At 44.9% G+C, this 23,266-nt stretch overlaps 1 protein-coding gene across 1 annotated transcript; it reads right to left on the bottom strand.

Annotated features, from left to right (window-relative positions):
- Positions 1–1,582: 1,582 nt before the first annotated feature.
- OXA1L (OXA1L mitochondrial inner membrane protein) lies at positions 1,583–22,826 on the bottom strand. The gene is made up of 10 exons (XM_044287828.1): positions 22,696–22,826; positions 11,281–11,397; positions 9,220–9,460; positions 8,989–9,132; positions 8,565–8,650; positions 7,157–7,321; positions 6,977–7,081; positions 6,719–6,881; positions 3,174–3,254; positions 1,583–1,957 (listed from the first exon to the last, which is right to left on the bottom strand). The coding sequence occupies exons 1-10, from the start codon at positions 22,786–22,788 to the stop codon at positions 1,851–1,853; spliced, it is 1,302 nt and encodes a 433-aa protein (XP_044143763.1). The 5' UTR covers positions 22,789–22,826; the 3' UTR covers positions 1,583–1,850.
- Between the last annotated feature and the right edge of the window lie 440 nt (positions 22,827–23,266).

The following is a 23,266-nucleotide window of genomic DNA, read 5'->3' as shown; positions in this document are numbered from 1 at the left end:
GAGCGAAAAATATTTGGACTGAGAACGATGAACTTATATGAAATAGCAGGAGTCAGTTTGCTGTGATAAGATTTACCGACTCTTACTCACAATTGCAAATAATATGCGACAACTAACAGACACTTAACCAGCAACACGTGCATACCGAGGAACAACACCATCTGGTGGTGAATAGATGCAATGACTTTTGATACATAGAGAAAACTTTTGATACATAGAGAAAACTTTAGAGCTTTCAGTCATACTTTCTATGCAACACATGTAATTGCGTCTATTCTCCACCAGATGGTGTTATCCTTCAAGAGGCATGTATTACGCCTCTTGAAGGATAACACCATCTGGTGGAGAATAGACGCAATTACATGTGTTGCATAGAAAGTATGACTGAAAGCTCTAAAGACTGCCATCTAGTGGTCAACAAAGAGACTGCATTAACTTTCATATATTTTTAATTTTAACATTTTTAACCTAGAGGTTTATTTATTTATTCGAATGGTTATTTTCTCTGCATGCATTTTTATCTAATATAGAGTTAATAAAATACATTTATTTAAACTATATCAGTTACCCGTGCTCTTTCGCTCTCTGGTGCACGAATAATGCGAGTGCCTGACTAGCATTTTACATTATATATTCTTTTTTCTTCTGATTGGGTGAAACAGACATGTCAAGAGCACCCAGATCCACCTTCACTAGCGGGTGAGCCTCCAAACGCAATTATCTTTAGATGCTACATGCTAGCTACCACGAAATTATAAAACACCCAAACACAGCTTTTATTTGTAATGGCATTTGAAGACAGTCTCCTACCTTTTTTTGGTCTCTTGGCATTTTTTTTTTAATTGCAGCATGCTCTGGGTGTGGTGTTTTTTTCTAGAAATTATTCCATAGACTTCTCTATAGGAAAATAATGTCTGGGAAAAACACTTGTAAGACACTGTTTAGTGTTGAGCGAAGCGAGCTTCGGATGCTTTATCCGAAATCGCAATACTAACACTGTTAATAAATAATGCACTCCCCCAAAAAATGCATGAATTTTACATGTTAACAAAATGGCAAGAAAAAAATGGTGGCAGCACCATACTACTAATTTACAATAGGGGGGCAAATTATCATATTTATTAAAGGTGTTTTCCATACTGATATAGGCTTTCCTAAGGACAGGCCATCAATATTGGATTGGCGAGGGGTCCGACACCTCCCCCAGAACTAAACAACTTTGTCCATCTATTGTAGCACTGCTCTCTTTCATTTTAATGTGAACTGCATAGCAGTAAGTAGATGTCCACTACACAGTGGACAGAGCTACAGCTGATCGGCAAGGGCGAGGGGTATCCGGCCCCCACTGATGTACTACTATTGGCCTATCCAATATAAACCCATGTAGCAATATTACTGATTATGAGGATTGGCAAACTGCAGCTATTTTATGTCATCTAGTTTAATGAGGTGCAGTCTTGCAGTAAGTAAATGGAAAAGGTGAAAATAAATATTCTTGCAGTATACTTCATCACATTCTCCACATCTGTACAGCCCTTAGCAGTTGTGCTGATCGTAATGCAATGTAGAAGGTACACAGTCGTCAATAGAAGTATCCATTTTATTTAAACAATGGCTACATCTTGGGTTTCATCCTCGGATTTTGTGGGGTGTGTAACTTCTTTACTTGTCACAGCTAATCGTTAAATAAAGATAATCTTACACAGGATCCGCTGTTTATTCATGTGAGGATCCAGTTGGTCATTTTTTTTTCTCACATTCAGAGTCCACCGTTCTGGGAAAGTTCATTTCATGCCAAGTGAGGCTGGCAGAGATTGATCAGTTCATGACTGGGTAAAGAGGTCTGTGGTTTACCCAATAGTATCTTGCCATGGTTTCGTTTTGGGCTTTCTGGGGGATACAGGCGTTTTCTCTCGTTGCTGCAAAGGATTTTGCGCAAAGGTCTGTCGCAGTGGTCCTGTAGAAGTAAAACATCACTTGTCACCAGACAGTTCAATAAGAAGGCAGCATGTTATACAGCAGGCTAAGTTGAGCAGATTGATATATAGTTTTGTGGGGGGGGGGGGGGGGGGGGGGCAACAAAGTGTAATTTACACATAAAAATGTCTGCTCTTTCTGAATTCAATTGTACATGGGAGCCAGAAAGGGAACCTGTCACCATGAAATGCAGTGCAATCTGATTTTAGAGCAGAGGAAGCTGAGCCGATTGATATATACTGTATATAGATTTGTGGTAAAAAAAAAAAACATTCTGTATAACTTGTATTTTATTCAATAACATCTCTGTTCTTTCAGAGCTCACTATCCAACTGGCATATCGTATCAGTGACTGACAGCTATCTCTGTATACACACTTATACAGAGAAGGGCATCAATCACTGATAAGGACACCACTAGGCTACTGAGCTCAAAAAGAGCAGAGATGTAACTGAATAAATTACAAGTTTTGCTGAATCATTTCCCATAAAAGAATATATCAATCTACTCAGCACCGTCAGTTCTATAACATGCTGCCTACAGATTGCGTTAAATTTCATGGTGACAGGTTAATTGGAACCTGTCAGCAGCACTATGCAGGTCAGTGCAGCGACAGACCCTTTGATTTCAGCAGTCTCTCACTGCTATCATGGCATTCAGTACTTTTGTAGTACTGACCTGCTAGAGAGAGGAGTCTGATGTTGCTCACTGGCCATACCCCCTCCACCTCTAGACAATGACTGACGGGTTTCTTTCTCATGCGTAACAGGAAAGAAATCTGTTTATTATCGTCAGGAGGCAGGGGAAGCGAGCAGCATCGGATCCACATCTCTGAAGCACGCTGCGGACTTTGGCAGGTTATTGCTGTAAAGGTATTGAATGCTAAGATAGCAGTGACAAACCAATGAAATCAAGGGGTCTGTTACTGACTGAGAGCAGCATAGTGCTGCTGATAGGATTCCCTCACTGGACTAGATCTTAGTTCTGGCATAGACGTACCACAGTTATTAAGAGATATGTGCCTTTTAGTAATTAGGGAGCATCTGATGCCAGTATAACACCAATCTTAATAAATGTCCCCCAGTGCATTTGTGTGTGTATATATATATTATATATATATATATATATATATAAATCTGTGCTGCTTAAATCTGACTATGTTACAGCTGTATGTGTAGTATTCACATTGTGCTTACCTTTCGCTGCAATGTCCAGATGATGTTTAATTTTGTGTTCCCTTTGCTCCAGATCCTGAGCTAGCTGTGCATTCTTCCACCCTGTAGGACACAAGTAATACGTTTATAGCGTTGGCTTCTTCTCAAGGTTAATTGACTTCCTAAGACACTGCTTTGTGTCTGTGTGTCTACAGAGGAAGTAGATTGTGGATCTCACTACAGCACTGCAGAATATGTTGGTGTTACATAGGTGATGGAAAACAAATACTATTTTCCGTACAGCTTTAACCACCTCCCGACCGCCTAACGCGCCCATGCGTCCGGGAGGTGGTTGATTCACTCCTCCTGGACGCATCGGCGCGTCATCTCACGATACCTGAGATTTCCTGTGAACGCGCGCACGCTCACAGGAACAGAAGGTAAGCGAGTGGATCTCCAGCCTGCCAGCGGCGATCGCTCGCTGGCAGGCTGGAGATGTGATTTTTTTTAACCCCTAACAGGTATATTTTAGACGCTGTTTTGATAACAGCGTCTAATATACCTGCTACCTGCTCCTCTGGTGGTCCCTTTTGTTAGGTTCGACCACCAGAGGACACAGGTAGGTCAGTAAAGTCACACTAAACACCACTACACCCCCCCCCCCCCCCCCGGTCACTTATTAACCCCTTATCACCCATGATCACCCCATATAAACTCCCTGATCACCCCCCTGTCATTGATCACCCCCCTGTAAGGCTCCATTCAGACGTCCGTATGATTTTTACGGATCCATGGATCGGATCCGCAAAACACATGCGGACGTCTGAATGGAGCCTTACAGGGGGGGTGATCAATGACAGGCGGGTGATCACCCATATAGATTCCCTGATCACCCCCCTGTCATTGATCACCCCCCTGTAAGGCTCCATTCAGACGTCCGCATGTGTTTTGCGGATCCGATCCATGTATCCGTAAAAATCATACGGACGTCTGAATGGAGCCTTACAGGGGGGTGATCAATGACAGGGGGGTGATCAGGGAGTCTATATGGGTGATCACCCCCCTGTCATTGACCACCCCCCTGGAAAGGCTCCATTCAGACGTCCGTATGATTTTTACGGATCCATGGATCGGATCCGCAAAACACATGCGGACGTCTGAATGGAGCCTTACAGGAGGGTGATCAATGATGGAGGTGATCAGGGAGTCTATATGGGTGATCACCCCCCTGTCATTGATCACCCCCCTGTCATTGATCACCCCCCCTGTCATTGATCACCCCCCCTGTCATTGATCACCCCCCCTGTCATTGATCACCCCCCCTGTAAGGCTCCATTCAGACATTTTTTTGGCCCAAGTTAGCGGAAATATATATATTTTTTTTGTTTGTTTTTTCTTACTAAGTCTCATATTCCACTAACTTGTGTCAAAAAATAAAATCTCACATGAACTCACCATACCCCTCACGGAATCCAAATGCGTAAACATTTTTAGACATTTATATTCCAGACTTCTTCTCACGCTTTAGGGCCCCTAAAAAGCCAGGGCAGTATAAATACCCCACATGTGACCCCATTTCGGAAAGAAGACACCCCAAGGTATTCCGTGAGGGGCATATAGAGTCCATGAAAGATTGAAATTTTTGTCCTAAGTTAGCGGAAAGTGAGACTTTGTGAGAAAAAAAAAAAAAAAAAAAAAAAAATCAATTTCCGCTAACTTATGTAAAAAAAAAAAAATTCTATGAACTCGCTAGGCCCCTCATTGAATACCTTGGGGTGTCTTCTTTCCAAAGTGGGGTCACATGTGGGGTATTTATACTGCCCTGGCTTTTTAGGGGCCCGAAAGTGTGAGAAGAAGTCTGGGATCCAAATGTCTAAAAATGTCCTCCTAAAAGGAATTTGGGCACCTTTGCGCATCTAGGCTGCAAAAAAGTGTGACACATCTGGTATCGCCGTACTCAGGAGAAGTTGGGGAATGTGTTTTGGGGTGTCATTTTACATATACCCATGCTGGGTGAGAAAAATATCTTGGTCAAGTGCCAACTTTGTATAAAAAAATGGGAAAAGTTGTCTTTTGCCAAGATATTTCTCTCACCCAGCATGGGTATATGTAAAATGACACCCCAAAACACATTCCCCAACTTCTCCTGAGTACGGCGATACCAGATGTGTGACACTTTTTTGCTGCCAAGGTGGGCAAAGGGGCACATATTCCAAAGTGCACCTTTCGGATTTCGCAGGCCATTTTTTACACATTTTGATTGCAAAGTACTTCTCACACATTTGGGCCCCTAAATTGCCAGGGCAGTATAACTACCCCACAAGTGACCCCATTTTGGAAAGAAGACACCCCAAGGTATTCTGTGAGGGGCATGGCGAGTTCCTAGAATTTTTTATTTTTTGTCGCAAGTTAGTGGAATATGAGACTTTGTAAGAAAAAAATAAAATAAAATAAAATAAAAATCATCATTTTCCACTAACTTGTGACAAAAAATAAAAAGTTCTATGAACTCACTATGCCCATCAGCGAATACCTTAGGGTGCCTACTTTCCGAAATGGGGTCATTTGTGGGGGTTTTCTCCTGTTTGGGCATTGTAGAACCTCAGGAAACATGACAGGTGCTCAGAAAGTCTGAGCTCCTTCAAAAAGCGGAAATTCACATTTTTGTACCATAGTTTGTAAACGCTTTAACTTTTTTTTATCAAAGACATGTAGAACTATAAATTTAGCGAAAAATGTATATATGGATGTCGTTTTTTTTTGCAAAATTTTACAGCTGAAAGTGAAAAATGTCATTTTTTTGCAAAAAAATCGTTACATTTTGATTAATAACAAAAAAAGTAAAAATGTCAGCAGCAATGAAATACCACCAAATGAAAGCTCCATTAGTGAGAAGAAAAGGAGGTAAAATTCATTTGGGTGGTAAGTTGCATGACCGAGCAATAAACGGTGAAAGTAGTGTAGTGCAGAAGTGTAAAAAGTGGCCTGGTCATTAAGGGGGTTTTAGCTAGCGGGGCTGAAGTGGTTAAACCAAGTAATGGTCAGAAACCCAATAGATTAACAAATAAAACATTCGAGTGAGCAAATATAGAGAAGGGCGAGATACCATATAAAACTGAATTTTATGACTGTGAAAGAGACCCTAGACATCAAGCAGACTATATACAGTGTCTGAATCTGTTCACTCATGGTTTCCATTACAAAAGGAAACCACCACACAGTGCCGCATCCACTGGAGATTACTTACAATAGGGCCTTACAATTAAGCGTCAATTTTTTTTAAAGTAAAAAAAGAGAACTACATGCTGCACTATTGTTCCCACCAGATATGACAGAACCTGCATCAGAGCCTCTGGCTGGATGCAGATGTGAACAACACCCAGGCAATGCCACCTGTGGCGTACTTAGATTTTCTTACCCAAGTATCTCCAGACTTACAAACAAACCTCCATCCACAAAGCGGTAGAAAAGCCAAAAGAAAACTGCAGGGTTACGATTTAATAACATTACACTTTCAATAGCCATAACCAGTGCTGTAAAGCAAGCAACACATATAAACGTAAATTCAAATTATATAACAAAATCACCATTTTTCAGGCTCTTTATAAAGCCTTCCTGTTGGGGGAGGACTGATGTATCATGCTTGATGTGTTCTGGTATCCTCAGCTTCTTTCGGACAGCTGGAATTCTTAAGAAAGCCACTTGGGCTATAGAGAAAAAGTTGGAAGTCACCCAATACGTGAAAACAGCCTATGGGACAAAAGCAGAAAAGTGTCCTTCTAAACCAAAATGGAATATAGACGGTAAGGCAATCCTAATCAATGGCCTGTAGTAAGACTACTTACAGTGGGGAAGTTGATGGTAAGAGGCAAAATAACCAGCGGCATAATACGAAACACGGTCTTCATGATTCTGAGGTTAGGGTTATTTACTCCAGACTCTGCTCCGAGCTACACAACCAACAGGAATTAGATCATAAGAAGAAGTAACCCCAAATAATAACTAAAAAAAATAACATTTGTTACCTCCAGAACTGCCCACATGCTGGAAGTGACTACTAGAGGCAGGATATAATATGGGTCAGCCGCAGTTAGGTCAGCAAACCACCAGAGACCACCTGTCTGCATGCTTGGAACAGGAAGATAGGACATCTGCCTTAGTGCCACGAAAAAGGAGATAAACACTGGAGCCTAGAGGAAAGAATAAAGATGATGTAATGACTGAGAACAAAAAATATATGCATATGGTTTTAAACAGGAATTTATCTGCCTACAGGACGTTATATACAGGGAGAACCTGTCTTTGATACAAGTATCTAGTGACATTTCTAAAGCTGCCCATACACACTCATTAACTGACAGCCTTCTTTCCTAACTCCCTCATACACATACGGCTCAGCCGAACATGTAAGTGTATTCTATAGGGAGAGCAGATAAAGATACTGCCAGACACTTCTGACGGTGGATTATATCTCAGGAGAACAAAAAGGATCAGCCGAAAATATTCATTTTGCCTGATCCTTGAGAAGGATCAAGCGAAATTAACATTTTTTGCTGAACCCTTTGTCCTCCTGGGCGATAAGGCGCTGCAAGAAGCTTCTGACAGGCAGTGGCTTACTCTGCTCTCTCCATAGAATACAAATGTATGTGTATGGGGAAGCTGGGAGGGAGTTGGGTGCTATCCACACGCATTAGGGTATCAAAAGACTTGTGTCTGGCCAGTTTAACTCTCTTCATTGTGAAAATAAAGATTCTTGAAAGAAAAAGCTATAGCATGTTCTGGAGTAAAAAAATTTTTAATTAAATCTGGCCACACCGTTATTAACTAAAAAATACTGTGGGGCAGATTTATCTAAAACATACCAAATTTTTCACCCTATAAGACACACTGAAATGTACAGGAGGACCGGAAAACGGTGAATACAGCGCTCCCCTGGCTCTGTACTCACCACTTCCCGGTCCTCAGCCGCTCGCTGTGCTGTGACTGTGCAGAGCGTGAGGATGATGACCACGGTGTGCGCGTCAGGTCACAGCACAGCACGTGGCAGGAAGAAGAGCACTGGATGTGAGGAGTGGCGGTGGTGTCCAGAGCAGGAGAGGTAAGGTCATTTTTATTTTAAATCTGATCTGAGAATGGGGGGGTCATTCACAAGGAGGTCTGATTGGGGGACTTATTAACATTGGGGGTCTGAGCTGAGGTCTGATGAGGTCTCCTCCTGATGTTTAACATGCTGCCTGCAGATTAGACTGCAGTTTCATGTGACAGGTTCCCTTTAATCGCCCTTGGTTAGTATTGAGCACTTCTGATTGCCAGAATCTTTCATTCCCACTCCGCTTCACAGCGGATCATGATATCAAGCAAGAATATTACACCAGCCAGAGGGTAAAAAAACAATTGTCAACAAAACAATGTCATTTGTCCAACACAACATACCTGTACTAGCGGCACCAAAAACCCACGGAGAGGATTTACATCATGTTTCTTCTGATACAGCGTTAGGTCAGAGTACGTCTTGGAGACTGATGAGACAAAGAACAAAATGTTCATAAGTTACAATGTTAACCATTTATAAACCTATAGTTTCATATCAGTGACTGCTGTAGCAAAGGATCTCTGAAAAATAAGAGATGGGATCTCACAGGGATCAGCAACCTTCTGGAATCCAGTCGTTCTGAAACTACAACTCCCTGAATCCTCCTTTCACTTCTATGGGAGTTACAAGTACAGGCAAGCGAATGTGCATGCTAGAAGTTGTAGTTTCACAGCAGCTGGGCTGTCGGAGGCCGCTGACCCCAGCACTAGACAATGAGTCCTTTTTCCTTGCAATAGTTTGTTAAATCCCTCCTTAGGCTCTTACATTCATATTTGTTGCCTGATTGCTTGGCCTCGTTCATTCGTGTCGTCAAGGCTGTGATCTGTGGCATGTGGTTATTCAGTTTAGCTGCTTCTCTCTGTCCTTTGACAATTAGAGGAAAAACCATAATCCGTGCAAGAACGGTGCCTGTAAGAGAACAACACATGAAAGCAATTACAAGAAAGGGTACTGCCTGGTACAGTGAACAGAAATCATACATAACCAGACTGTTACCTGTCACAATTGCTCCCCACCAAGGAAGACCTACATTCACGTGCAATAATTCCAGGAAGTCCTGAACCAATCCTACAGGACTGTATCCTCCAAGCCCCAATTCACTCAAACTTTGCTCCACCTGACCCAGAGTTTCCGTAACTGTGGGTGCAACTTCAGCAACTGGTGGTGGTAGGATGGCTTCTGGGGCAGGGAGGGGAGGAGGGGATGGTGGTAACTGTGCCTCTGAGACAACTAGGATCTAAATCAAAACACGGAAAATAAGATTACATACAATAGCTAAAGATGGGTGTTTCCAGCTTGACTGCCATAAATGTCTGATTGGTGCAGATCCCAGACCTGGCATCTACACCTACGCTGAGAACAGGACCATGCTCGTGGTCGCTGTAAACGCAGAGGTGGCCGAACATGTGCTGTCCTCTCCATTCACTTCTATGGGAGTTTCGAAAATGGCTAAGTAGGCACACTAGGCTATTTTCAGAACTCCCCTAGAAGTGAATGGTGAGGGCAGCACATGTTCAGCCACCTCTTCATTCACAGCGACCACGAGACAAGGCTTGAGGTGGGAACTATGGAACATTTATGGCACACCCTGTGGATGTTAAAATAATAAAACTTGTGGAGCTTAATGACTAGGCCACTTTTAGCAAATTTCTACTTGAGCTAGTTAAATCGGTATACCTTTTTTTTTTTATCTTTCAAGAAACTGGTGCAACCCTATGCCTGTTATGTGAATTTTTATTTCTGGTGCAAGGACAGGCACTGAGGCACCCAATGTATTAACAAGTGTGCGCCTTTTTAAAGAATACATAGGTTTTTGAGTTTTTAGGGTGTAATAAGGAGTAAGAACAAGGAACTGTTCAGCTTTAAACTCATTTTTATTTCAGTCACATAGAGGAACCTTCTAAAGATTTTTTATCAGTGTCCTCTAGCGTCTGATGTTTATGTCAACATGTATGACCTAAGGCTACTTTCACACTAGTGTTTTTATTGGATCCGGTAGGGCTCAGCAAAAACACTTCCGTTACTGAAAATACAACCATCTGCATCCGTTATGAACGAATCCGGTTGTATTATCTGTAACATTGGCGAGACGGATCTGTCATGAACTCCATTGAAAGTCAATGGGGGACGGATCCGTTTTTTATTGTGGCAGATTGCGTCAAAGAAAACGGATCCGTCCCCATTGACTTGCATTGCATTGGGGGTAATGCCGGATCCGTTTTGCTCCGCATCCCAGGACGGAAAGCAAAATACAACATGTTTCGGTTTGCTCTGCGGTCTGGGAACGCAACTAAACGGAACGAAATGCATTTTGGAGCATTCCGTTCTGTTCAGCTTTGTCCAGCATTGACAATGAATGGGGACAAATCGGAAGCGTTTTTTTCCGGTATTGAGCCCCTATGATAGAACTCAATACCGGATAAGGCTACTTTCACACTAGCGTTCATAGGTCCGTTCGCGAGCTCCGTTTGAAGGAGCTCACGAGCGGACCCGAACGCCTCCGTCCAGCCCTGATGCAGTCTGGCGGCGTTTAGCCTCCGCTCCGCTCGGACAGGCGGACAGCTGAACGCTGCTTGCAGCGTTCAGCTGTCCGCCTGGCCGTGCGGATCCGTTCAGACTTACAATGTAAGTCAATGGGAACGGATGCGCTTGAAGATGTCACCATATGGCTCAATCTTCAAGCGGATCCGTCCCCCATTGACGTTACATTGAAAGTCTGAACGGATCCGCTCAGGCTACTTTCACACTTAGAATTTTTTCTAAGTTATTAATGCAGACGGATCCGTTCTGAACGGAGCCTCCGTCTGCATTAATATGATCGGATCCGTTCAGAACGGATCCGATCGAACGCTAGTGTGAAAGTAGCCTTACTAGTGTGAAAGTACCCCAAGTGAAACTGCATGGGTGCACACAATTAGGTGTTTTCAGCTTCGCATGAGTATATTTTCCATAGTGATATATTTTGGTATTTCTGTTTGCAGAGTTCTGTTGCATTGTGTTTGTTATCGGCTTTTATTTGTGTGGGTTATATTTGCTGTCTGGACTCTAGATATTCACCTGACTGGCAGCTGTGGTCACGGTGCTTTGGTGGCGAGCATTTGTGAAGACCAGTAGTTGATGGGTCCCAGTGGCCCGTAACCTGTGCAGACGGGCTGTAGCTGGGCATCTGTGATACTGAGAAAACACAATACAACATCAAATGTAATTTTCCATTAATCTAAACAGACTGCAAAAACATAAAATCAGCTATAGTAATTTATTATTTTTTTTTACATGTGAGGTAATATGAGCACATAGAAATATGTAGCCACTGTTCTATGAATGGCACACACGCAGCTCACCGGAGGGCTCGAGCACCTGTGACCCATTCAGGTGGAACCTGTTAGAGGAACAGGGATTGGTTTTATTTGACCTCATGTCACGCTGTAAGTGCAACTGACGGTCTACAGCAGGCATTCTCAAACTGCGGCCCTCCAGCTGTTGTAAAACTACAACTCCCACAATGTCCTGCTGTAGGTTGATACCTGTAGGCTGTTCGGGCATGCTGGGAGTTGTAGTTTTGCAACAGCTGGAGGGCCGCAGTTTGAGGATGCCTGCTCTACAGGATCAAGACGAACCATGTTTAAGGGCGCCTGTACAATGAGATGTCGCTTCCGATCTGTTACTACGGCTCCATTCTTTTCCCTTGTCACAGTTTTTAGAAACCACCTTTCAAATTATGTTGACCCCATTTATTTAACAAGGCTGCAATAACTGCACCCAACATATTTGGGAAAGCGAACTGAAGTCCAAAAGATGGGCAACGGAAATAGTGCAAGATAGAGTAACACCCATCAGCAAATTCCTTCTAGCTCTCCTAATTCTTCAGGTACCCTCCCAGGTTTTTACAATGTCACCTTATAAAATGTTTGAATTTTATTAGGAGCTACAACCCGTGCCTCCTGGTTTCGGCTGTCCACGCTCTAACACCTCCCACACTTGGGCTACAGTTTGAGGTGACCCACCCCTGCAGTACATACAGTACAGACCAAAAGTTTGGACACACCTTCTCTCAAAGAGTTTTCTTTATTTTCATGACTATGAAAATTGTAGATTCACACTGAAGGCATCAAAACTATGAATTAACACATGTGGAATTATATACATGACAAAAAAGTGTGAAACAACTGAAAATATGCCATATTCTAGGTTCTTCAAAGTAGCCACCTTTTGCTTTGATTACTGCTTTGCACACTCTTGGCATTCTCTTGATGAGCTTCAAGAGGTAGTCACCTGAAATGGTTTTCACTTCACAGGTGTGCCCTGCCAGGTTTAATAAGTGGGATTTCTTGCTTTATAAATGAGGTTGGGACCATCAGTTGCGTTGTGGAGAAGTCAGGTGGATACACAGCTGATAGTCCTACTGAATAGACTGTTAGAATTTGTATTATGGCAAGAAAAAAGCAGCTAAGAAAAACAAGTGGCCATCATTACTTTAAGAAATGAAGGTCAGTCCCAAAAATTGGGAAAACTTTGAAAGCTTCCCCAAGTGCAGTCACAAAAACCATCAAGCGCTACAAAGAAACTGGCTCACATGCGGACCGCCCTAGGAAAGGAAGACCAAGAGTCACCTCTGCTGTGGAGGATAAGTTCATCCGAGTCACCAGCCTCAGAAATCGCAGGTTAACAGCAGCTCAGATTAGAGACCAGGTCAATGCCACACAGAGTTCTAGCAGCAGACACATCTCTAGAACAACTGTTAAGAGGAGACTGTGTGAATCAGGCCTTCATGGTAAAATATCTGCTAGGAAACCACTGCTTAGGACAGGCAACAAGCAGAAGAGACTTGTTTGGGCTAAAGAATACAAGGAATGGACATTAGACCAGTGGAAATCTGTGCTTTGGTCTGATGAGTCCAAATTTGAGATCTTTGGTTCCAACCACCGTGTCTTTGTGCGACGCAGAAAAGCTGAACGGATGGACTCTACATGCCTGGTTCCCACCGTGAAGCATGGAGGAGGAGGTGTGATGGTGCTTTGCTGGTGACACTGTTGGGGATTTATTCCAAACTGAAGGCATACTGAACCGGCATGGCTACCACAGCATCTTGCAGCGGCATGCTATTCCATCCGGTTTGCGTTTAGTTGGACCATCATTTATTTTTCAACAGGACAATGACCCCAAACACACCTCCAGGCTGTGTAAGGGCTATTTGACCATGAAGGAGAGTGATGGGGTGCTGCGCCAGATGACCTGGCCTCCACAGTCACCGGACCTGAACCCAATCGAGATGGTTTGGGTTGAGCTGGACCGCAGAGTGAAGGCAAAAGGGCCAACAAGTGCTAAGCATCTCTGGGAACTCCTTCAAGACTGTTGGAAGTCCATTTCAGGTGACTACCTCTTGAAGGTCATCAAGAGAATGCCAAGAGTGTGCAAAGCAGTAATCAAAGCAAAAGGTAGCTACTTTGAAGAACCTAGAATATGACATTTTTAGTTGTCTCACACTTTTTTGTTATGTATATAATTCCACATGGGTTAATTCATAGTTTTGATGCCTTCAGTGTGAATCTACAATTTTCATAGTCATGAAAATAAAGAAAACTCTTTGAATGAGAAGGTGTGTCCAAACTTTTGGTCTGTACTGTAGGTACCAGCTTTTTGCATCCGCAAACAAATTTAAAGTGACCACCGAACTTAAGATAATTGGTGAATGAACAGAACACTCAAATGGTGACTTAGGGGGTCATTTATGAAGAAAGTTACGTCGCTTTTTAGTGTATTTTCCCCCCAAGGTGGGAGGAAAGGGAGCATGGCGTGGGCAGGCTAGCCGGTTTTATTTACCATTTTCTACTCCACTTTATGGTGTGGAAAATGGTCTTAAACTATGCCAGCAAGGGAGCTGGCATCATTTAAACCATGGGTGCACAACCTGCGGCCCGGGGGCCACATGCGGCCCTTGATACCATTCTGTGCGGCCCCCAACTATCTGGTATAAGAAATGTATGTCTATGTCTTGTGGCTGCTCACATGTATTTTTCATGTATTCCCCCATTTGATGGGAGTCCTGGAGGTGTAACCAGACATTTATAGCATATACAGTATGTAGAATACACCATAAATACAATATTTCAGTTCTTAATACCCCTTTAAATTTTATTTTCGTCCCTCGTGATCGGTTCAGTCTGGCAATGTGGCCCCCAACCAGAAAAAGTTGTGCACCCCTGGTTTAAACCATGTCTCTACATAACTTAGGCTACTTTCACACTTGCAGCATCCGCCGATCTGGATGTGACTGAAAGCATCCGTCTCACAAATGAATTGCAAGAACGGATCTGTCTCTCCGCTTGTCATGCGGACAGACGGATCCGTCTTGTATCTTTTTTCACATTTTTACCGGTCTGTGCATGCGCAGGCCGGATCCGGCATTCTGAATGCCGGATCCGGCGCTAATACATTCCTATAGGGAAGTCATTCCGGTAAGTCTTCAGTTTTTTTCGCCGGAGATAAAACCGTAGCATGCTACAGTTTTATCTTTTGCCTGATCAGTCAAAACGACTGAACTGAAGACATCCTGAACGGATTGCTCTCCATTCAGAATGCATGGGGCTATGCCTGATCAGTTCTTTTCCGGTATAGAGCCCCTGTGACGGAACTCTATGCCGGAAAAGAAAAACGCTAGTGTGAAACTACCCTTAGGCGCATCCTATGTATAAATCATCAGTCTTAATAAATGACCCCCTTACTTTTTACATTTTCAGCTGCAGATCTGCTGATTTCTGGACTCTTCTTCTGTCACTCAAAATGGCTGCACAGCTTTCCAGACCACATGTTCACATTATGCATCAATTGTTGAAGACACTTCCTGCTTGGCGAGCCCTGCTCTTGGATGTGCACGTGAGCACAGTGTGCGTCAGATAGTCTGAGAAGTGTTGCGGTTATCTAAGGGCTCTTTCACACCTGCGTTCTTGTCTTCCGGCATAGAGTTCCGTCGTCGGGGCTCTATGCCGGAAGAATCCTGATCAGTTTTATCCTAATGCATTCGGAATGGAGAGAAATCCGTTCAGGATGCATCAGGATGTCTTCAGTTCCGGAACGGAACGTTTTTTGGCCGGAGAAAATACCGCAGCATGCTGCGCTTTTTGCTCCGGCCAAAAATCCTGAACACTTGCCGCAAGGCCGGATCCAGAATTAATGCCCATTGAAAGGCATTGATCCGGATCCGGCCTTAAGCTAAACGTCGTTTCGGCGCATTGCCGGATCCGACGTTTAGCTTTTTCTGAATAGTTACCATGGCTGCCAAGACGCTAAAGTCCTGGCAGCCATGGTAAAGTGTAGTGGGGAGCGGGGGAGCAGTATACTTACCATCCGTGCGGCTCCCGGGGCGCTCCAGAGTGACGTCAGGGCGCCCCACGCGCATGGATGACGTGATCGCATGGCACGTCATCCATGCGCATGGGGCGCTCTGACGTCATTCTGGAGCGCCCCGGGAGCCGCGCGGACTGTAAGTATACCGCTCCCCCGCTCCTACTAAGGCAACCAGGACTTTAATAGCGTCCTGGCTGCCATAGTAACACTGAAAGCATTTTGAAGACGGATCCGTCTTCAAATGCTTTCAGTACACTTGCGTTTTTCCGGATCCGGTGTGTAATTCCGGCAAGTGGAGTACACGCCGGATCCGGACAACGCAACTGTGAAAGAGGCCTTAGACTGCAGAAGAGGAACCTGGGAATTGGCAGATCTGCAGCTGAAAAGGAGGTCTCCATGTAAGGGTACTTTCACACTAGCGTTTTTCTTTTCCAGCATAGAGTTCCGTCCTAGGGGTTCTATACCAGAAAAGAACTGATCAGTTTTATCCCCATGCATTCTGAATAGAGAGTAATCTGTTCAGGATGCATCAGGATGTATTCAGTTCAGTCGTTTTGACTGATCAGGACGGAGATAATACCGCAGAATGCTACGGTTTTATCTCCGGCCCAAAAAACTGAACACTTGCCTGAATGCCGGATCTGGCATGTTTCCCCATAGGAATGTATTAGTGCCGGCATTTAAAATAGCGGAATGCCGGATCCGTACTGCGCATGCGCAGACCTGTAAAAATTTGAAAAAAGATTCAAAACGGATCAGTTTGTCCGCATGACAAGCGGTGAGATGGATCCGTTCTTGCAATGAATTTGTGAGACGGATCTGCATCTGGATGTGTCTCACAAATGCTTTCAGTCACATCCAGATTGGCAGATCCGGTGGGCAGTTCCGACGACGGAACTGCCCGCCAGATCACACTGCCGCAAGTGTGAAAGTGTTCTGTTCATTCCCCAAATTTCTTGAACTAGAGCGTAGCTTTAACCACTTCCCTATCGCTGTACCACTATATATGTTGGTGGTAGGGTCTTTAATAATGGTGTCTGCTCCAGAGTGGAGCGGGTGCCATAGTTGCCGGGTGCCTGCTGTAGCACACAGCAGAAATCAGGGGCTATGTGTGCAATTGGCGAATGCAGTCATTTAACCCCTAAGATGCCGTGGTCAAATGTGACCACGAGATATCAAAAGTAAAAACCTAGGAGCGCACACTTCCCTGGCAGGAATGTTTTTCTCTCGAGACTTGGGAAGGTGTTATTTAGTAGTAATAGACCAGAATCTGTATAAGGCTTCTAGGTCTATTACTGGTATATTCCTGCAGATGGCAGCACTGCATTAGAATATACTGATTCTTGTTTCCTGCAATGGATAAAATTCCATGAATGAATGCATGTAGGGATCTCCCTGGCTGGGGGGGCTAAAAAAAAGTAAAAAAAAAAACATTTTAAAAACATTCAAATCAACACTCCCCATTTCTCCAAAATTAAAATAAACAAGTAAAAAAAACAACAACTCATAGTCATCACTGCATCCAAAAATGTTTATCCCATATTGTAAATTGTGTAACGGATAAAAAAAATAATCAGAATGGCCAATTTGCCTCTTTTTTGTCTCTTTACCTCCCCAAAAAGATTAAATAAAAAGTGCTCAAAAATTTCTACATACCGCAAAATTGGATTAAGAAAAACTACGGATCATCACAGGCAACTCTGTACAAGTAATTATAATTTTAAAAAAATGGGGGTCAGATGAATATGGCTATGAAAAATAAATAAATAACTTTTTCCAGTTTTTTTTTTTTCCCCAGTACTTAAACACAAGAAACACTATATATCGTAGGTTTTAGAGGTGGACAATAAGAAAAAAATATTTTTCATTAGACCTCAGATCAGACCAGAATCCGACCCCTAATGTTAATCAGACCTCAGCTCAGAGCCACAATCAGACCCCCAATGTTAATAAAACCTCAGCTCAGAGCCTCAATCAGACCCCCAATGTTAATAAAACCTCAGCTCAGAGCCTCAATCAGACCCCCAATGTTAATAAAACCTCAGCTCAGAGCCTCAATCAGACCCCCAATGTTAATAAAACCTCAGCTCAGAGCCTCAATCAGACCCCCAATGTTAATAAAACCTCAGCTCAGAGCCTCAATCAAACCCCCAATGTTAATAAGACCTCAGCTCAGAGTCACAATCAGACCCCTAATGTAAGGCTACTTTCACACTAGCGTTCAGAGCGGATCCGCTCCTATAATGCAGACGTTTGGATCCGTTCAGAACGGATCCGTCTGCATTATAACTTAGAAAAATTTCTAAGTGTGAAAGTAGCCTGAGCGGATCCATCCAGACTTTACATTGAAAGTCAATGGGGGACGGATCCGTTTGAAGATTGAGCCATATTGTGTCAAATTCAAACGGATCCGCCCCCATTGACTTACATTGTAAGTCTGGACGGATCCGTTTGCCTCCGCACGGCCAGGCGGACACCCGAACGCTGCAAGCAGTGTTCGGGTGTCCGCCTGCTGAGCGGAGCGGAGGCCAAACGCTGCCAGACTGATGCATTCTGAGCGGATCCGCGTCCACTCAGAATGCATTAGGGCAGTACGGATGCGTTCGGGGCCGCTTGTGAGCCCCTATAAACGGAGCTCACAAGCGGAGCCCCGAACGCTAGTGTGAAAGTAGCCTCAATAAGACCCTCAATAAGTCCTCAAAACAAACCCCCAATCAGACCTCAGCTCAGACCCCATAGTGAATGACCCCCAGTCAGACTTCAGATAAGAGCTCCAATATAAACAAGACCCCCCATTCAGACCTCAGATGAGACCCTCATGCCTCAGATCAGATTCCTATGTGTCAGATCATCCCCCAGCCTAAGATCAAATAAAAAAATAAAAAATAAATTGACTAATCTCTCCTGCCCCGGATGCCGTGTCTCACCTCCAGAGCTCTCTCTCTTCTTCCTGCGCGCTGTTCGTAGCCACAGCACAGCCTACGGCCGAGGACCAGGAGGCGGGGAGTATAGAGCCCAGGGAGCGCTGTATTCACCACTTCCCGTCCTCCAATACTATTGAGCGCTTCCACAATGGAAGCGCTCATTAGTATTTACCCTATAAAACGCAGGGGCATTTTTCCCCCCACATCTCATGGGGTGTAAAATACGGTAAATGTGGTAACATGGTAATCATACTAACCTGGAGAATGAAGGGCATGGGTCAGTTGTACTGCATAGTGAACGCAGCAAAAACAAAACCCATAAAACTGTGGCAGAAATGCGTTTTTCAATCCCACCACATTTGGAATTTTACCCAGCTTTCCACTACATCATATGCAATAATAAATTGGGCTATTAGAAAGTACAACAAGCCCTCCTGCAGCTATGGGAGCTATAAAAAAGTAATGGCTCCGGGAAGGCAGAGAGTGAAAAACTAGAATGCAAAAATGGAAAATTGATGGTAATAAAGTGGTTAAATTTGTTTGTCCCTACACACAACTCTGGCTACATACGATGAACATTGAAAGATATGCAATTCCCTAATATAGCCTCACAATTGGAGCAGGTCTTTTTCCATGCGGGAGAGATCTAACAATCAGGGATAGCCTGCAGTCAGCAGAACCCGATTTCCATCTGCCTATACTGCATCCTGGCCGTGCTGCGGACTGCATAGCATGGGCACCGACCGTGTGCCCGTCATCTGCGGACCTATTCACTTAAATGGGGTCAGTGATCCGCAACCCATGGTCTGCAACGCAATAAAGTATTGCATGCACAAATTTTTTGCGGTGCGGAGGCACGAACAGAAAACCCACAGAAGCACTCCATACTGCTTCCATGGACTTCCGATCTTCTGCCCCCGCTCCGCACCGTATCTTCCGGATTGTGAACCCATTCAAATTTGTTTGCGGGCTGCAATACGGGCACGGACCTGCTGTGGTCGTGTGCATGAGGCTTTAGGGAATATTTATCTCCTGTGTATCGCTCGCTTCTTCTGCCAGTTGAAGGATTTAAACAACATGAATTCTTTTAACAATTTGAAAACTGTAGCACTCCACGGAAACCCTTGAGCCAGGCACAGACGAGCGAGATCAATGCGAGAAACTGCGTGAGAGAGTGATTTCCTGTTCTGACCTCTTCTGATTGCATGGCATTAAAATGACTTATGAAGCTGTGTGTCCTTGCCCAATTGTATCTATTGAATTACACTGACAGCATTACGTCAGTGTAATTCAGTAGATTAGAGGTCTGGCAAGGACACGTGGCTTTATAAATCATTATAATGCCATGCAATCAGAAGAGCAGAGGTCAGAACAGGAAATCACTCTCACACGCTGTGAGTTTCTCACTTGTCTGTGTCAATGGGGCTGAGCCTGCAATACCAAGCACTGCCACTATACGATGTACGGCGCTGTCCTTGAAAAGCTGCCAGGAGCCCGCATCACTCGCCACAGCTCTGGTGAGCGCAGCGGCTCCATGAAACAGATGATCGGTGGGGATGCCGGGACATGGACAGGATAGGTTCTACGTGAGAGGGGTTAATGATCTGATCAGTGGGTACCCAACCGCTGGGAGGCCACCAGTCAGAACAGGGTTTCTTATGCCATCATATAGATGGAAAGCAGGTTAAGCACGCATGTTGTGGCTCTGTTTATTTTCTATGGGACTACTGGAGATAGGTGAGCGCTGTACTGAGGAAGTCCCATACAGAATGAACAAAGCAGCGGTGTGCATGCTCACCCTACCTCTCCATTGCCAGAAGGGCAAAGGACCTCAGCTGTCATGACTAGTGTTGAGCAAACCTGTGTTTTAAGTTCGGCGTCTAAAGTTCAGGTTATCGAAGAATCGCGTTGTGGATTCCGCTACCACGGACCAGAACAAAATTTAGAATCCATAACGCGATTCTTCGATAACCCGAACTTTAGACGCCGAACTTAAAACACGAGTTCGCTCAACACTAGTCATGACTGCTCTGTGGTCCCAGCGGTCAGTTTCCCATGGATCAGATACTTGGGATAGGTGTCTCTTGGCACAACCCCTTTAGGGGATTTCACAGTGAGCAGTGATGTGCGAGTTCATAATTACGGTATACATAATCCGTTAACAGGGCACCAGGAAGCTGTAGGTTCATCTTAGCGGGCGGATGACCCGGCTTTCACTGAACCCATTCATGATTGCCGCAACTCGCTAGGACAAGCCTGCAGCTCAGGTACAAGCTCCATGTTCTCACCATTCATTCTGAAACCACTCTCAGAGACATTTGTGGGGTCATTAATCAAACTGCTGTAAAGCAGAACTGGCTTAGTTGCCCGTGGCAACCAGATTCCAAATTTCATTTTTCACAGCTCCTTTGTAAATGAAAGGTCGGATCTGATTGGTTGCTATGGGCAACTAAGCCCGTTCTACTTTACACCAGTTTAATTAATGAACCCACTGATTTTTAAATGTGTATTATAGAGCAGGCATCCTCAACCTGCGGCCCTCCAGCTGTTGTAAAACTACAACTCCCACAATGCCCTGCTGTAGGCTGATAGCTGTAGGCTGTTCAGGCATGCTGGGAGTTGTAGTTTTGCAACAGCTGGAGGGCCGTAGTTTGAGGATGCCTGTTATAGAGTGAGCGCACGTGCCGACAGTTTGTTACAAAGGAAAAATCATGGAAAGTCTGGGAACACTGGGTGACATTTTATTTCTTCACATTAAAATCCACAGCTTAGGTGTTAACTCTAAAGGTCCCTTTACACAGGACGATATTACAGAAGATAGTCAAGAAGGAAGTGTTCCTTCCCAACAATCTGCTGATCACTAGCGGAGGAGACCGGTGCATTTATATGCAGTGATCTGCTCCAGAGATGGGAAGGAGTGATCGCTAATGGGATCACTCCTGCCCACACTGACTTGTCGTTTACACAGCACCATCTGCTGTCGGCAAACGATAATTTTTGAGTCTGCACAAACGATCCAATTATCAGATGAATGAGCGAAATGCCGCCAGATCATCGCTATTACTATGAATGCTCGTTAGCGATGATCGCATCGAGGGTGACGCTGGGGAGGCTCGTTCCTGTAGCGGCCTGCTATTGGCTGCGGCCGTGTGGGCATCAGAAGCAACATGGGTGCCTGGGGAGCAGGCAAGTACAATCTCTGTGCCCTGGGAATTGTATGGAGCAAGCTGCTGTGGTGAGCCAGCGCCATACACGGTGGGTGCCGGTTGTATAATACAGCCGGCACTTGGCCGCAAAGACTGGGAATGACGTTCACTCGTCAATTAACTCCTCAGATGCAGCGATCACGGCATCTGTGAGAAATGACAGGCCTCTGATTAGTTCCTATGATAGCCTGGAAACTGCTGAAGGTCCCCAGGCCTGCCATGGTAAGCATGAGGCACAGCTAATGCACACGACCAATGGATGTTTTGCAGATCCGGACATGCGGTCTGTAAATTGCGGACCAGCGGTGTGCATTCCGTATTTTGCGGAACAGAACAGCTGGCCCATAATAGAACATGCTCTACATTATTTCCGGGGGCCACGGAACTACAGATGCAGACAGCACACTGTGCGCCGTCCGCATCTTTTGAGGCCCTATTGAAATGAATGGGTCCGCATCCGAGGCAGCCGTCTGAATGAGCCCTAACGCTGTGAAATCGTGTCAGAGGAGCGGAGGCCAGAACAGGATCTGCTGAGAGTTCATCACATTCAACTCACTCATGTGTGTCTGGCCTTAAAGGGGTTGTCCAGAATTTTACAAGCAATGGCCTTTTCTCATGATAGGCCATCACTATCTGATCGGAGGGTCTGACACCCTGCGCTGATCAGATAGTGAGGGCTTATCCTGGGAGGGAACCCGTCACCTAAGCTGTACTGTCTGCTCCTGGGGGAGAGGACTATGTGTGCAAACAGCAGGTGACTCCATTACACTGGTCACATCATGGCTCCCATGTGAGACTGTGGTGCAGACAGTACACCAATGACCTGCTGTACAGAAGGTTCTGGCTGACACCCATCCCCAGCACTGGACCCGTGCTGCACGGCCTGGCACCCTACAGGGCGCCCTGACCTTAGGAGACCTTCTGCCTCACACACGTCCTGACCCCGGAGCGGGTCCCGCTGTATTAACACACCCGAATGAAACAACCCTGCCCCTAACCTGTCGCTCGGAAACCTCTGCAATCCGCCACACACTTTGTAACCTTCGACCCAACACTGCCCGGCATGCTGCTTCCATACTGAAGGCCGCCATGTTAGTCGTGACGTCATTGATTTGCGACGGAGGGCATGAAGGTGACGCGCAGGCGCAGTGCGTGGAAAGCGGGGAGAGCGGAGTGGGGGACGTTCTGTAATGTGATGTGTGGCTGGAGCCACAATGTACGGGACTAGACAGGGACGAGGTTATCTGGCCAAGGAATTGTATGCTAGAAGAGCAGTGAGAGCAGCAGGCGGGAAAGCATCAAGCTTCCTATGCTGAACTAAACAGAATGAAGGTCAACTCAGTGACAGTGATCCTGATTCAGTCTGGGAACAGTGATCCTGGACCTGAATGTTGGCATTGATCGGGTGTAGGCGCCATTTTTGGCTGAATAAGGGCTCCTGCACACAAGCGTGTGTGCCCCGTGGCCATATTGCGGACTGCAAACAGCCATTTACTTGAATGGGTCCGCAAATCCTCAAGATACGGAGCGGAGGCACGGATCGGAAGCAGTACAAAGCGCTTCCGTGGG

This window comes from Bufo gargarizans, chromosome 1, assembly GCF_014858855.1.
Source record: "Bufo gargarizans isolate SCDJY-AF-19 chromosome 1, ASM1485885v1, whole genome shotgun sequence".
Taxonomy (NCBI): domain Eukaryota; kingdom Metazoa; phylum Chordata; class Amphibia; order Anura; family Bufonidae; genus Bufo; species Bufo gargarizans.
The sequence above is the reverse complement of the archived record's forward strand: the minus strand, read 5'-3'. Positions and strand labels throughout refer to the sequence as shown.

Excerpts from the sequence above, each read along its gene's own strand:
- OXA1L (XM_044287828.1), bottom strand. The coding sequence starts at position 22,788 with ATGGCGGCCTTCAGTATGGAAGCAGCATGCCGGGCAGTGTTGGGTCGA. Across the intron at positions 7,322-8,564 it reads TTTTGGTGCCGCTAGTACAG|GCTCCAGTGTTTATCTCCTT; the intron begins GTATGTTGTGTT and ends TCTTTCCTCTAG. Across the intron at positions 7,082-7,156 it reads GCATGTGGGCAGTTCTGGAG|CTCGGAGCAGAGTCTGGAGT; the intron begins GTAACAAATGTT and ends TTGGTTGTGTAG.